The sequence below is a fragment of the Leptodactylus fuscus genome, chromosome 1 (assembly GCF_031893055.1).
Source record: "Leptodactylus fuscus isolate aLepFus1 chromosome 1, aLepFus1.hap2, whole genome shotgun sequence".
Classification (NCBI taxonomy): Eukaryota; Metazoa; Chordata; class Amphibia; order Anura; family Leptodactylidae; genus Leptodactylus; species Leptodactylus fuscus.
The window spans coordinates 154,480,414-154,496,252 of NC_134265.1; the positions used below are offsets into that span (position 1 = coordinate 154,480,414).

At 40.6% G+C, this 15,839-nt stretch overlaps 1 protein-coding gene across 2 annotated transcripts in view; it reads right to left on the reverse strand.

Moving 5' to 3' along the window:
• Nucleotides 1–15,839, reverse strand: part of LOC142210046 (tight junction protein 2-like) — a 43,875-nt gene that overhangs the window by 13,141 nt on the left and 14,895 nt on the right. For both annotated transcript variants that reach the window (XM_075279084.1, XM_075279079.1), the window contains exons 3-5: nt 5,433–5,486; nt 2,319–2,443; nt 1,760–1,862 (exon numbers count right to left, since the gene is read on the reverse strand). In XM_075279084.1, coding sequence (XP_075135185.1) covers nt 1,760–1,862; nt 2,319–2,443; nt 5,433–5,486 — 282 coding nt within the window. The remainder of the gene's footprint in view (nt 1–1,759; nt 1,863–2,318; nt 2,444–5,432; nt 5,487–15,839) is intronic.

Below are 15,839 nucleotides of genomic sequence, written 5' to 3' on the forward strand. Positions count from 1 at the left end.
CCTTCTGACAGTGGAGAGATATTGATGCTTAAACTAACGGCAAAAATATCGCCACGAACGGGCGCACATAATGGGAAAACAGACAGTGCGCTGAAATCAGTGCACTGTTAGCTTTCTATTGGTATATAAAACTGCACTTTCATGAGGATATGAAAGGTCCTCTTTCTAATTATTGCTCCCACAGTTGATTTCTTCAATCCAAGCTGGTTGCCTATTGCAGATTCAGTCTTCCCAGCCTGGTGCAGGGCTACAATTTTGTTTCTGGTGTCCTTTGACAGCTCTTTGGTCTTCACCATAGTGGAGTTTGGAGTCTGACTGTTTGAGGGTGTGCACAGGTGTCTTTTTATACTGATAAGTTTAAACAGGAGCCATTACTACAGGTAATGAGTGGAGGAAAGAGGAGACTCTTAAAGAAGAAGTTACAGGTCTGTGAGAGCCAGAAATCTTGATTGTTTGTAGGTGACCAAATACTTATTTTCCACCATAATTTGCAAATAAATTCTTACAAAATCAGACAATGTGATTTTCTGGATTTGTTTTCTCATTTTGTCTCTCATAGTTGAGGTCTACATATGATGTAAATTACAGACGCCTCTCATCTTTTTAAGTGGTGGAACTTGCACTATTGGTGACTGACTAAATACTTTTTTGCCCCACTGTATATCTCTTAAAAAGGTGTTGTCTAATACCTAGGTGTAATGAATACTGATGAACTATCCACAGTATAGATGAGGGGTGCACAACATCGGGCACCTGTGCCGAATTTGGCATATTTGCTTGGCACAGGGCTCTCTGTAATGTTAAAAATGCTGCTGCTCCATGTAGTCCCTCGCTCTTATGGACCATTTAAACACAATCAGAGGGGAGGAAGTACTAAAAGGAAAAATATGAGGCATGGCATCCTAGTGTCGGGGCTGTGAGCTAGCCCAGTCAGAGGGTAGCAATTGCCCGTACAATTTATTTTTGTACCTTCAAGCAAGTACATGAGTAAAGTATGATATGACACCTGAATATGCTTAAGTAGGCCTTTGTTCAGTTCACAAGAGTAGACAAATTTGAATGGGCTTAAGCAGCAAAAAAAAAAAAAAGTCTGGCATATGTGAGGGTCATCCTCTGCCCCTACAAAGCTGGCTTACTGCAGATCACTCTCAGGACTGTGTTCACCAAAAAGTCATATACATCAGAGAAGAATCATCTTTGCGCAAAAAGTAATGGACAAGAAAAAAGTTGTAATTAAAGTTTAAACAACTATTTAATAGATTATTGTTATGGTCTACTATACATAATTTTCATGTAGGGATCAAAATTCTTAAAATTATTGCTCGACACACAGACTACTTCAATTATGACTCAAAAATACCGGCACACAATACAAAAAGGTTGTATCAATAGCAAGTTGATGGGGATTTAACACTCAGGCTCCTTATAGATCATCACCCGATCTAACACCTGTACCTGTAGAGATCATCAGTATCCATTAGGCTTAGGTTTCCGAAACCCCCTTAATGTTAAGGCCCCGCATAGTGTCCATCAGGAAAACCTGCATGTTTTTCTTTTTCCCCACAGCGTGTTCACAGAGGTTTCCTCTGCGGACTTTCTGCCTCGATAAACCCATGAAAATGTTGGCAGTTTCCCTAAAGGTATAATTGACATTCTGCAATTTCCATAACCCTGTGACTGTAAAATGCGACATTGAGCTCCAGCCTAAAACAACATATCCAAACAAGGTCATCTGAAAATAAAATAAATTGCCATTTACCAGAACTGCAGTTTTCCCACATTTTCGTAGCTGCTGAACCGCAAACGAATGTGGCACATTTTCCAAGAGGGTTCCATTAACCATAACAACGCGATCATTTTCTCTTTAAAAAAAAAAAAATAAATAAATTAGAACAACCGCAAACACAAAAGTCCTGGTTTCATCAAAGACCAAAATATTGCTACATAATCAGGTAAATTTACCACTAAGGTGTCTGGAAAAACTGAAGCCGTTTTCACCTACAACTTCAGAAACTAAACCTATAAGAGACTTGATAAAAGAACAAGCCAAGAACTTTACTGAGAACACAGTTGCTCTTTCGACTAGCTCTGTAATATTCTTGTTACCCAAAGGCGTTTTCAAAAGATCACTTTCAAAGTTGTTAAACAGGAAGCACGGCTATTAATGAGTAACACAAGATGCAGTGTGAAAGTAGACTAACTAGCCAGGGAATTCATGGGGGAGAAAAAAAAAAAAAAAAAAAGTTTTTATGTCGTAAAATGTATAACATTTCATATACAAAAAAAAAAAAAAAACCCTCCACAATAAATATACATACTGCAAACGACCATCTGCAGGTCCCCCTTGAAGCACATCTGAAATGACAATGGAGTTGTCACCATTGTTAAAATGTGGATTGTCCCTTCCTCCGGACACAGCAATGCCAAATCCTTTCTTTGGATCCTAATACACATACAACAGAAAGGAAAAAGATTTAAGTAAAAACAGCAGTTTCAAATTTTTACTAAGTATACTTCAGACACTTCCTTATTACAACAGCCCACATTTACTAATAGCTAGATGAGCAGCCTGAAAATAAGCCCGATTTATCACAGTAGTGATAAATAAGGGAGTGTTCACACTACCGTCATTGTCCGACAGGTAGTGTCCGCTCCTAGTGTCCATTCAAAATCTCGCGGACATTAGCTGTGTCCGTGACATTTTGCATTCATTTAAATGGAGATCGGGTGCGTTCTTTTACAGTCCGTGCCTGTCCTTAACTAAAGATGTCCGACTTTTCAAGCGGACAGCAAAACCCAACATGTAGGTTTTTTCTGTCCGCTTGAAAAGTCGGACATCTTTACGAACGGACAGTTAAGGACAGGCACGGAGCGAAAAACAACACACCCGATCGCCATTTAAATGGATGAAAAATGTCACGGACACAGCTAGTGTCCAATGCTAATGTCCGTGCAAGATTTTGAACAGACATTAGCAGCGGACACTGATGGTAGTGTGAACGCTCCCTAATTCTCATTATTGGTGACTAAACGGAACGTCACCGATAATCAGAAAATGTGCCTGGAATATTGGTAAATATACATTTTTGATTAATTACGTCATTTAGAAAGTAGGTGTGGGGTGTGTTTAGATTAGTGTAGGAATTTCATTTTATGATAGACAACCCCTTTAAAGCCAAGTACCCAAGTTTTTTTTTTTTTTTTTTTAGCCAAACCCAGGAGTGGCTACAAATGGAATGCAAAACAAAAAGGCCGCACTTCTACTTCTCCCTTCTGCTCATTCCACTGTAGTCTTTGGCTCAAAACATTGCAGCAAAATCTGCAACGTAAAAAAATAAATCATATAATATAGCATTTCCTCAATTTGGGGTCGTACCCTAAGAGTATGTTCTTCTGTGAATCGGGGCATCTGTTGACAATATATTGCAACAGATGCCCTGCATCAAAAATATGTTTCCTAATTCCTGATGCATATTTTTTCAATGTTGGATTCAGGTGACCCTAATTTGAGCTGAAATGCTGGGATCTGATGACAGACTCCCTTTAACAGAGTCAAAAAAAAAAGTTAAGGAAGATGTTGGTGCAAAATTCAAGAGATTTTTTTTTTTTTCATACCCCAGACCTTTATTTCATGTCTTTGTCCCATTGTCTGAATTCACACAGCAGATATTGTAGCATTTATCAATGTGTTTTTATTTAAGGTTTTAAATACACAAGATGCACACAACCGTGTTCTTTCTACTGTTCACAAATGCACAGATCTGTATTCTGAAAAATACATATCTGCATTGTATCCATATGTCACCTATTATCATTGAGCAGCACAAGGACTTCTATTGCATAATCCCATACTGAAATATTGCACTTAGGATGTGTGTATGGGGTCAAAATGTAACCAGTATGAAAAAATGCTTACAATTTATGGCTTTTATTATCGTTATTCAAAATAGTGTTACAAAATAGTGCAATTACAAATAATCTACACTCACTGGCCACTTTATTAGGTACACCATGCTAGTAACGGGTTGGACCCCCTTTTACCTTCAGAACTGCCTCAATTCTTCGTGGCATAGATTCAACAAGGTGCTGGAAGCATTCCTCAGAGATTTTGGTCCATATTGACATGATGGCATCACACAGTTGCCGCAGATTTGTCGGCTGCACATCCATGATGCGAATCTCCCGTTCCACCACATCCCAAAGATGCTCTATTGGATTGAGATCTGGTGACTGTGGAGGCCATTGGAGTACAGTGAACTCATTGTCATGTTCAAGAAACCAGTCTGAGATGATTCCAGCTTTATGACATGGCGCATTATCCTGCTGAAAGTAGCCATCAGATGTTGGGTACATTGTGGTCATAAAGGGATGGACATGGTCAGCAACAATACTCAGGTAGGCTTTGGCGTTGCAACGATGCTCAATTGGTACCAAGGGGCCCAAAGAGTGCCAAGAAAATATTCCCCACACCATGACACCACCACCACCAGCCTGAACCGTTGATACAAGGCAGGATGGATCCATGCTTTCATGTTGTTGACGCCAAATTCTGACCCTACCATCCGAATGTCGCAGCAGAAATCAAGACTCATCAGACCAGGCAACGTTTTTCCAATCTTCAATTGTCCAATTTCGATGAGCTTGTGCAAATTGTAGCCTCAGTTTCCTGTTCTTAGCTGAAAGGAGTGGCACCCGGTGTGGTCTTCTGCTGCTGTAGCCCATCTGCCTCAAAGTTCGACGTACTGTGCGTTCAGAGATGCTCTTCTGGCTACCTTGGTTGTAACGGGTGGCTATTTGAGTCACTGTTGCCTTTCTATCAGCTCGAACCAGTCTGGCCATTCTCCTCTGACCTCTGGCATCAACAACGCATTTCCGACCACAGAACTGCCGCTCACTGGATGTTTTTTCTTTTTCGGACCATTCTCTGTAAACCCTAGAGATGGTTGTGCGTGAAAATCCCAGTAGATCAGCAGTTTCTGAAATACTCAGACCAGCCCTTCTGGCACCAACAACCATGCCACGTTCAAAGGCACTCAAATCACCTTTCTTCCCCATACTGATGCTCGGTTTGAACTGCAGGAGATTGTCTTGACCATGTCTACATCCCTAAATGCACTGAGTTGCCGCCATGTGATTGGCTGATTAGAAATTAAGTGTTAACGAGCAGTTGGACAGGTGTACCTAATAAAGTGGCCGGTGAGTGTATATTCTTTGTTAAAGCCAGGGTTTGTTTATATATATATATATATATATATATATATATATATATATATAATCGCACCAGTACAACAACGTTTCCTTATGGTTCTTTAAGTTCAAAGCCTGCATCTTCATATTTTTTTTTTCACAGCTTCCTTGCTGGAATCATCACGCTGATAAGAACCAGACACTGGTTAACAGTGTTCTCCAAGTGAACTATATGGGAGTCTCACCTTTTGTAATGTCACGGTACACTGTTCCCAAAATGTATCTTCCATTCCATACCCCTAGAACACAAACAATTATGATGTAAAGATAATGTAACATTTCAAGGAAAACATGTAAAGTTCATAGGATACAACTAAACTTGTTATTACCCTTGAACATCCCATCCTCATGCACAGAGAATAGACCTGGAACCACCATAATTCTATCCCCATGCTAGACTCTCTTACCACCAGGGTGTGCGTCCCTTGTACCTATTTTATCTTTGGCACATCATTATATCAGCAGAGTTATATTCCTCACATATCTTTTTAGGGTGAATTCACACTGAGTAAACGCTAGCTTATTCTGAACGTAAAACACGTTCAGAATAAGCGGCGTCTAAAGCAGCTCCATTCATTTCTATGGGAGCGGGGATACGAGCGCTCCCCATAGAAATGAATGGGCTGCTTCTTTCACTCCGTGCAGTCCCATTGAAGTGAATGAGTGCCGGCGTGTACGCTCCGGCATGAGCAGAGCTTGCCGTATACGCCGGCACTCCCCATTCACTTCAATGGGACTGCACGGAGTGAAAGAAGCAGCCCATTCATTTCTATGGGGAGCGCTCGTATCCCCGCTCCCATAGAAATGAATGGAGCTGCTTTAGACGCCGCTTATTCTGAACGTGTTTTACGTTCAGAATAAGCTAGCGTTTACTCAGTGTGAATGCACCCTTATAGTGACACTTCAAGTGCTATAACTGAACATTATTATACCACTGATATATTATGAGGAAAGCTAATCACTTTCAGCAATGTATAGAACTAAACGCTATGGTGAATAGCTGCTTCACTAACTTTTCGGTAGGCCTCAGGAGAGCAAACTGACTGTGCTCCAAGTTCTTGTACACAGTAAGAGACATATCAGTAAATTCCATTATCTTGGTACTTTTCTTATTTTTGCACTGCGAAAAGGATATTGGAACCCCCCAAACAAAAAAGCAAAAAAAAACAACAAAAAACAAAACAAAAAACCCCTTTTACGCAGACAAAGATAAAAGAGGCTCATCAAACCAGGAGTTTCTTTTCCAAGCATCTGTAACTTCTCCTAGAAGTAATTGGGGCACACTTACTGAGCTACTGGCACCTTTTTTTTGTGTGTAAATTTCACATCTGAGGTCTTTTTCTGCCCTATGCTTCATTTATGAAGCATTTGTGCTTTATTTCCCAGATGTTCTGCTGCTCTCACCACTTTTGTTTTCTGTTGAGAAAAGGGAGCATGGCCTAAATGGAGATTTTCACGCTGCATTTATGACTTGCGCCTTTTTAAAAAAGGAGCAAAAAAAAAAAAAAAAATGGCACAAACGCACTCCAGTCCATGGGCAGTGTAAAAGAGCCAGTTAGCATAGAAAGCATTAAAAAGGTGCAAGGTTAATTTTTTTTTTTGCAAAGGGCATGTGGCCAAAAAAAGCACATCTAAACTAACATATGCAGATCACTTAAGAAGGAGGTGAGCCTACATCATAAATAAGCACCACAGTAAACTACCGTATATGCTCAAGTATAAGCTGACTTTTCCAGCACAGTTTTTATGCCGAAAAAGCTCCCCTTGGCTTATACTCGAGTCAGGGTCCATGGAGCACAGAAACTTGAATAACCTGCATAAATTAAACGAAGGGGGAGGTCCTTTAGTGCTACTGCTCTGTGATTGGCTTGTCATGTAAGGTCACATGACTGATGTCATCAAAGGTTCTGTAGAAACTAGAATGTAACATCTGCAGATATGTCAGTAGCCATTATGTTCAAGATTCATTGCGTCTTATAGAAGATGTCTGTCGTATGGAGGAGAGGAAGCTACAGTAAAGTGAAGGTAAAACACAGGTACCTGCTGGGGTTACTAGTTATCAAGATACCTAATTATTACCTCCATATGTCCCACATATCAGTAACTGTTATGTGAGGCACACAGGGGGTTAATGTGAGGGACATGATGGGTTTAACTGCTATTACTATGAGGCACATGGAGTTACTACGCTGTAATGCACATGACCAGACTTTTTATCTGCAATATCCCCACTTGGCTTATACCCGAGTCAATAAGTTTTCCCAGTTTTCTGTGGTAATATTAAGGGCCTTGGCTTATATTTGCGTCGACTTATACTCGAGTATATATGGTAGTCTAAAAATGGCCAGGTGATAACCCCATTATTTTTATCATTTAAGGCAAGGGGAAACACTGGTGCCGAACACATGCTGGACTACAGGTGTTTTCACTTACATCAATTGATTTGTAATAGATAACTTGTTCTCCATTTTTGTCTGGACAACTCATTGAATAAATATTTTTTTTTTTAAAAAGAAATGTACTTATAAACTCAGGGTACATCACTGAAGAAATACAAAAATACTAGGGTACATCACTACTATACTGAAGACCATAGAGCTAAAATTCACTCAAGGAATATTCACTCATCCCCCATATGCTAACAGTATAATTTATGTAAGTGAACCAAAACAAGTTAATGAACAAAAGAGAAACCTAACTCGCATTAATGTTTGCCCTAAAAACAGTATTGATTCTTCTATGTACACTTGCACAGTTTTTGAAGGAACTCTCCAAAGAAGCTGTTCCAAAATCCCTGTATAATTAGCCACAGATCTTCAGTAGGTTTGCTCAATTCCTTTTGTCTCTTCATGTAATCCCAGACAGACTGGATGGTGAGATCAGAGCTCTGTGGCAGCCATATCATCACTTCTAGGACATCTCCTCCAAAGGTCCTCACTCCAAATATTGATTTTATTCAAATTTCTCTTTCATTCACTTTATTTGATAATTGACAAAGTATAAACTATGGCCACTTCTATTTCTGAAAGCACTCTTTTACTGCAGTATCCCCCCTCACACCGTACTGTATTCATGAACTGAACAAGACCTTGTGCCAAGTACACAAATGATCACTCCAACTCTAATGTCTGGTCATGAGATGACTGTACCCAACAAAAAATATAATAAGTGACTGACGGTGATATGGATTACACACTATACACCTAAGATGAGATCAGAGCGTCACATGCCATAATTATACGCTTCCTTATTGCCATTTAGTGCATAACATCACGAGTCAGCAGTAAATTAAAGCTACATCTTAAAATGAAGGCAGTCCTTTCTGCAGGCAGGATGTTCTGGAGCAAGAGGAGCTGAGAAGAATGATGTGGTGTATAAAATATAGTTTATGTACATAGTAACACATTCACTACCGCCCACTGGATCCCAAAGCCCAAAGTCAGACATATAAATGAATAAATCATAAGTTATATGGACTCTTTTGTAACAAAGTTACATTTCTGCTCAGTTCCTTCTGTGACAAGTTCTCTTTTAGGGGTTTAACTGGTTTCTAACATGGATGCCCTATCTTTGGGACAGACTATCAATTAGATCTGCAGGGGCACTATCTGCACTGCTCACTCGCCATACAAACTGCAGCAGTGAGTGAAGGTACTGCAGTGCTAGCTCCTGGTAATCCATTGTAATGCGGTCCCCCACAGATCTAATATTAATGGTTGGTCCCAAAAGTAAGCCATCAATGTTGGAAACTAGATAACCCCTTTAAGTTCAGTGTAAAGGTTTGTCAAGACAAAAAAAAAAAAAAAAAAGTTATATTTTAAATAGGGCAATCAACAGAACGGATCCAGGACATCACAGCCAGCGAGGGGTTTCACCTCAAGACGGAGAAGAAGAACCGGACTGTACCCGACCATTGGGAATGGGAGAGTATGATTTTTATTTTAGATTTGTTTTTTACCTCACCAGGCTCATTTGAAAATTAATGTTTTGCCCTAACAACCTCTTTAACCCCTTAGAGACACAGCCCAAAAGTGACTTAAGGACCAGGCCTCTTTTTTCAAATCTGACATGTGTCACTTTAAATGGCGATAACTTTGAGACGCTTTAACTTACACAATTGATTCTGAGATTGTTTTTTCGTAACACATTGTACTTCATGTCAGTAGTAAATTTTCGTCGATATGTTTTGTCTTTAATTATGAAAAAATAGGAAATTTGGTGAAAATTTTGAAAAAAATGCAGTTTTCAAACTTTGAAATTGCAAGCCTTTCAAATAGAAAGTCATACTACCCGAATTTTTTCATAAATATAATTAACCATGTCTCTGATTTATGTAGCAATCAAATTTTAAGCACCCTTTCATTTTTTTCAGATATTATAAGGCTTACAAGTCAAGCAGTAATTTTCCAAATTTTCAAGAAAATTTCCAAAACACATTTTTCAAGGGACCAGTTCAGTTCTGAAGGGAACTTGAAAGGCCTCTCTAATAAAACCCCCCAAAAGTCACCCCATTCTAAAAACTGCACTCCTGAAAGAATCCAAAACAGCAGTTAGAAAGTTTCTTAACCCTTTCAGCATTTCACAACAATTACAACAAAATGGAGGTCAAATTTACATTTTTCAATTTCTGTCACTAATATATTCATTTAGCCCTAGAATTTACACATTTACTAAGGTTTAAAGGAGAAACTGCACCCCACATTTTGTTACACAATTTCTCCCGAACACGACAATACCCCATATGTGCTGGTACCCTAATGTACGGGCACACGGTCGCTCTCAGAGCGGATGGAGCGCTAATTGGATTTTGTAGGCCAGATTTTGCTAGAATATTTTTCAGGCGCCATGCCCCGATTGCAAAGCCCCCAAGGTGCCAAAACAGTGGAAAACCCCAAAATGTCACCCCATTTTGGAAACTAGACCCCTCAAGGAATTTATCAAGGGGTATAGTGAGCACTTGGACCCTACAGGTGTTTCACAGATTTTTTTACCATTGAGATGTGAAAATGAAAAATTACTTTTTTTTATAATAAAATGTCACTGTAGCCCCAAATTTTTCATCTTCACAAAGGGTTAAAGGAGAAACTGCACCCCACATTTTGTTATACAATTTCTCCTGAACACGACAATACCCCATATGTGCTGGTACCCTAATGTACAGGCACACGGTCGCTCTCAGAGCAGATGGAGCGCTAATTGGATTTTGTAGGCCAGATTTTACTAGAATACTTTTCAGGCACCATGTCCCTTTTGCAGAGCCCCCAATGTGCCAAAACAGTGGAAACCCCCAAAATGTCACCCCATTTTGGAAACTATACCCCTCAAGGAATTTACCAAGGGGTTTAGTGAGCCCTTTGACCCTACAGGAGTGTAACAGAATTGGCCCAACAAAAGGAAAAGTGACATTTTTTGCTATAAAATGTAGCTTTAACCCCAAATTATGCATTTCCACAAGGGGTTAAAAAAGAAAATGCACCCCACAAATTGTCAAGCACTTTGCCCCAACTACAGAAATGCCCCACATGTGGATGTAAAGTGATGTATGGGCACACTGTAAAGTCCAGAGCTGAAGGATCGCTATTGGGATTTTGGAGGGCAAATTTAGCTGAAATCTGTTTCAGGCACCATGTTGCATTTGGAGAGCCCCTGAAGTGCTAGAACAGTGGAAACCCCCCCAAAACGACCCCATTTTGAAAAATAGACCCCTCAAGGAATTTATCAAGGGGTTTAGTGAGCACTTGGACCCTACAGGTGTTTCACAGATTTTTTTACCATTGAGATGTGAAAATGAAAAATTACTTTTTTTCCAATAAATCGTCCATTTAGCGCCATATTTTTAATTTTTGCAAGTAGTTAGAGAATTAAGAGCCCCCCACAGTTTGTTACACAATTTCCCCTGAACACGGCAATACCCCATATGGGATCATAATCTGCTGTATGGGAACATGGCGGGGCTCAGAATGTTAAAGAGCGCTATTTGGATTTTGGAGGGCATATATTGCTGGAATAGTTTTGAGGTGCCATGTCGCATTTGCTGAGCCCCTAAAGTATCAATACAATAGAAACCCCTCAAAAGTGACCCCATTTTAGAAACTACACCCGTCAAGGAATGTATCAAGTGGTATTATGATTTTGAGACTAAAAATGCTTCCCAAAAATTGAAATTTTTAAAGAAATATGCCATTTTGGTATCCAATGCATTGCACCCACTTTGTGTTGTCAGAGACCTGCACTCCTAAAACTATTAAGTGGGCCTTCCCGAGAGGCAAAAAAATTATATATGTGGGTATAAACTGCTGCTTGGGCGCACAGCAGGGCTCAGAAGCGAAGGAGCACTGCGCTTTTTAGCTTTTGGGGTACAGATTTAGAGGGACTTTCTGGGCGCCATGTTGTTTTTGCAGAGCCCTGGAGGTGCCAGTAAACTGGAATTCCCCAAGAAGTGACCCCATTTTGTAGGGGAAATTTTAGAGTCTCTGCAAAAGTGCCATGGCATCGAAAAAACCAAACCGTCTAAGTCTGTGCTCCAAAAACCAAATAACCTTCTTCCCTTCTGTGTCTGGCTGGGCCCTAATATCAGTTTATACCCACATATGACATTACATATGTTATCCCGGGTACACCAGTGTCATATATGTGCCCTAATATCAGTTTATACTCACATATGACATTACCCCGGTTACACCAGTGTCATACATGTGGCATACATGTGGCATAAACTGCAGTTTGGGCGCACAGCAGGGGGCAGAAGGGAAGGAGCGCGATGCGGCTTTTGGAGCACAGATTCAGATGTTTGGTATCTGGACGCCATGTCATGTTTGTAGAGCCTGTAAGGTACCAGAAAAGTGGATTCCCCAAAGAAGTGACCGCAGTTTGAAAACTGCACCCCTAAAAGAATTTATCAGGGGGTGTAGTGAGTATTAGTATCCCGGACGTGACTGCACAGCGGATGGCGAAGAGGGAATATATAAGCGGTGCGGAGGACATTGCAGACACTAAATTCCCTACTGTACCCCCAGTAGCTCCTATGATTGGGGAAGTCACACTGGGGTCACTTTGGGGGTCACTTCTGGTATATTTTCCCTCATAAGCTGTAAATATAGGGTGTCCCCTGATATTCGCTTGCACAGCTTATACATTCCCTGCCTGCCGCACCCAGTTGTGTTCTAATGATTTGGCGATTTTGCGTGATTTTGTCTTCACATTGGTAGAGGCTATATTTTCTTTATTTTTCTGCTGACGTGGCCATATAAGGGCTTGTTGTTTGCGGGATGCGATGTATTTTGTAATGACACCATCTTGGGGTGCCTAAAACTTACTGATTACATTTTATTAACTCTTTTTTTGCTGGATTTAAAAGAGAAAAAAATCAATTCTGGTATTGAGTTTTACCTTTTACATTTTTCGCCATGCAGCGTACAGTATAAGTAACATGTGACCTTTATTCTGCGGGTCGGTACGGTTACGGCGATACCTCATTTATGTTATTTTTTTATGCGATACTAAGTCTGCAGAACAAAAACACATTTGGGGACATAAATCAGTGATTTTTGCATCGCCATCTTCTGAGAGGCATAACATTTTTATTTTTCGCTTGACAGTGTTGGTTGAGGGCTCATTTTTTGCGGGACAACCTGTGCATTTTATTGGTACTATTTTGGGGTGCATATGACTTTTTGATCACTTTTTATAGCACATTTTGTAAGGTGAGATGGCGAAAAATCACTACTTCCGGCGGTTTTTTTTCCGTTATTTTTTACCGCCGTTCACTGTGTACATTAAATATTGTTTCAGTTTTGTTGTACAGGTTGTTACGGACGCGACAATACCAAATATGTATTGTTTTTATTAATTTTTTTGTGTTTTTTTTACATAATTCATTTTTTATAGAAAAAAGGGATTTTTGGGACTTTATAACTTTATTAATTGTTTTCAAATACTTTATTTTTTTTACACTTTTTTTTTTTTTTACTTGTTCTTGTGTCCCTATGGGACACATGGATCAGTGATGATTGCATCACTGATTCTCTACTCTAGAATGAGACACAGGCTGCAGTGACAGCCTGCACGTGTCTCACTCTAGACACAGGAAGTGAGCTGTGCGGACGGGACAGCTCACTTCCAGAAGACGCCGGGAGCATCACCAGGTAAGTGAGTGCTCAGGGCTGTCTGGGGTCACGAACCAGACCCCAGACTACATATTACAGATACCGGCACCCCCCGATCTCGCCGCGGGGGGTGCCGGCGGGGGGGGGGGGGGGGGGGGGGGGAGAGATCGCGGCACCCTTTGTTTGCGGTGGTCATGTTTGACCATCGCAATCAAAGGGTTAAAACCTCCGATCGGTAAAAGTACCGACCAGAGGTTATGGAAAAGGGTGATAGCTGTCAGTAACAGCCATCACCCAGTTCCGATTCCACCCGCTCAGCTAGTGAGCGGGCGGAATCACCATGACGTACAATTACTTCATGGTGCGCAAAGTACCTCGCGTCCATGACGTAATAGTACGTCAAAGGTCGCTAAGGGGTTAAGCCTGCATATAGATGAAAAGTCATGTCAAGTGACTCATCTGGTCTCTGGTGAAAATTATCTGAGGTGTACAATGCTGTTCTCCTGACTCATGGCACGTCATTGTGCATCTCTGATAAGGTAGATCTCAATGAAATAGTAACTGTATATAATAAAAATAATTGGGGATGCCTATAGTATAGCGTAATGTAAATTGTGAGTTTATCAGGGGTGGTTACGGACTGCTTAGATCAGCAGACGTGACTTACTCAGATCACAAGTGCAGAGAGAACAAAAACAAAAAAAAAAAAAAACTGTTGCCTTGAAACATTGGTTTGTTATCAGTAAACAGGAACACAGCAACTTTAGTGGAAATATAGGAATCTTTGTAACCAAATCTATAAATCTTGTCCTTGTACATCCAAGCCTTCCATGGCAAAACAACATTATAATGTATTCCATTGTACGATATAAAGAGTGGCTGGCATTATTAACCAGACTCCAGTGCACCCAGAACAGTGCCTCTGTGTCTTTGGTGTCTCCACTGGCCGATGTACCTAACCTATAATTGGGAACTATCCTCTGACAACATAAGGTTATTACAATCCACCTCCATCTGCCTTCTTTTCATATGAAGGACTGCACATCTCTTCCCCTACAACAGACTTTACCAATAAGATCCTCAAATGTTACATTTCTCTACCCTTGGCTTAAAATGAGAAAAGGTTTATATCCAAATTTACACTTAATAAATCTCTTTTATATCACTTTTTTGATGTTGAGGCTAGAGAGGTCATGGGAAAAAAAAAAAAAAAAAAGCAAACCGAGATAAGTTTTAGTTGCAGAGATGAAAAACCCCTCAAATCTCCAGGGCAATGTAAAATGCAAATTCATTTCCAAATTCCTGGGATGCATGCCCTCTTACGCAGTAAAACTCCCAAGCCTTATGTTTTCAAAGAAAGCAGCTGTGGTGACAGAGATGAAGCAGTCTGATGCATTTGTGGCAGGTTTCTACAATGAAAATACTCCTTACCCCTGGCAGTCTCTTAAAGGGAACCAGTCAGCATATTCATGGTGTCCTGTCACAGCAGGATTTATTAACAGTTGTTTAGATTTTAATATTTCCGATCAGTCACTGACCTCGCTCTTACAAAAGCTCTGTAGTCATTGTTTACAAGATTCCCTGTTCCATAAGGGTGTTACCATGCAATTCCAAATGAACCCATTAGTATGATTTTGGTGTGTCTGCAGAAACCTATGCCAATACATGCAAACTCTATGTAGAGCCAAAGCCAGGAGCAGATTGAGCAGAAGGTTGAAGTATATGTACCTCCTTTATATTTCACATTCCTTTTGTTACCACTCTCCGGTTTCCCAGTACCCTGAGAATAAGTCAGAAATATCAGATTGATGGGGGACCGATATCCAGCACTCCCACCAATGAACTATTTGAATGTAGGGAGTATGGAATTGGAAAATGGATGCAGCTTTATCAGTGCTTCTCTGGTTTCTAAGATTGATGGCTTGTCCTCAGTATAGGCCATTAACAATAGATCTACAGGGATACCAGGTGTCAGACCCCTGCAGATTACTGGTACCGAGGCAGTGCAGAGTACACTGCACACTCACCATACAAACTGTAGCAGTGAATGTAGGTACTGCAACACTGCCTCAGTACCAGTGATCGGCAGGGGTCCCAGGTGTCAGACCACCACAGATATAATATTGATAACCTATCCCGAGTATAGGCCATCAATCTTAGAAACTGGATAGTTCCTTTCAAAAGAATGGTGCTGTACATTGTCTAGTGGCTGTGCTTGATACTACAGCTCAATCCCATTCATTTGAATTGGACTGAGGTGCAGCCTGGCCATGTGACCACCAGACATGAGGTCATAGCGGAGCTCCATGACTTCTTCAAAACCTGACTGCTGGGGGTGCCCCGAGTCAGGCCCTTACTGATCTGATCTGATATTGATGACCTATCCTAAGCATAAAAACAAATGTTATAGTACGGGACAACACCATGAATTACAGGCCAGTGCAGCCAGTAACGATAAAAAGTTATGACCGCACCAACAGCCGTAGC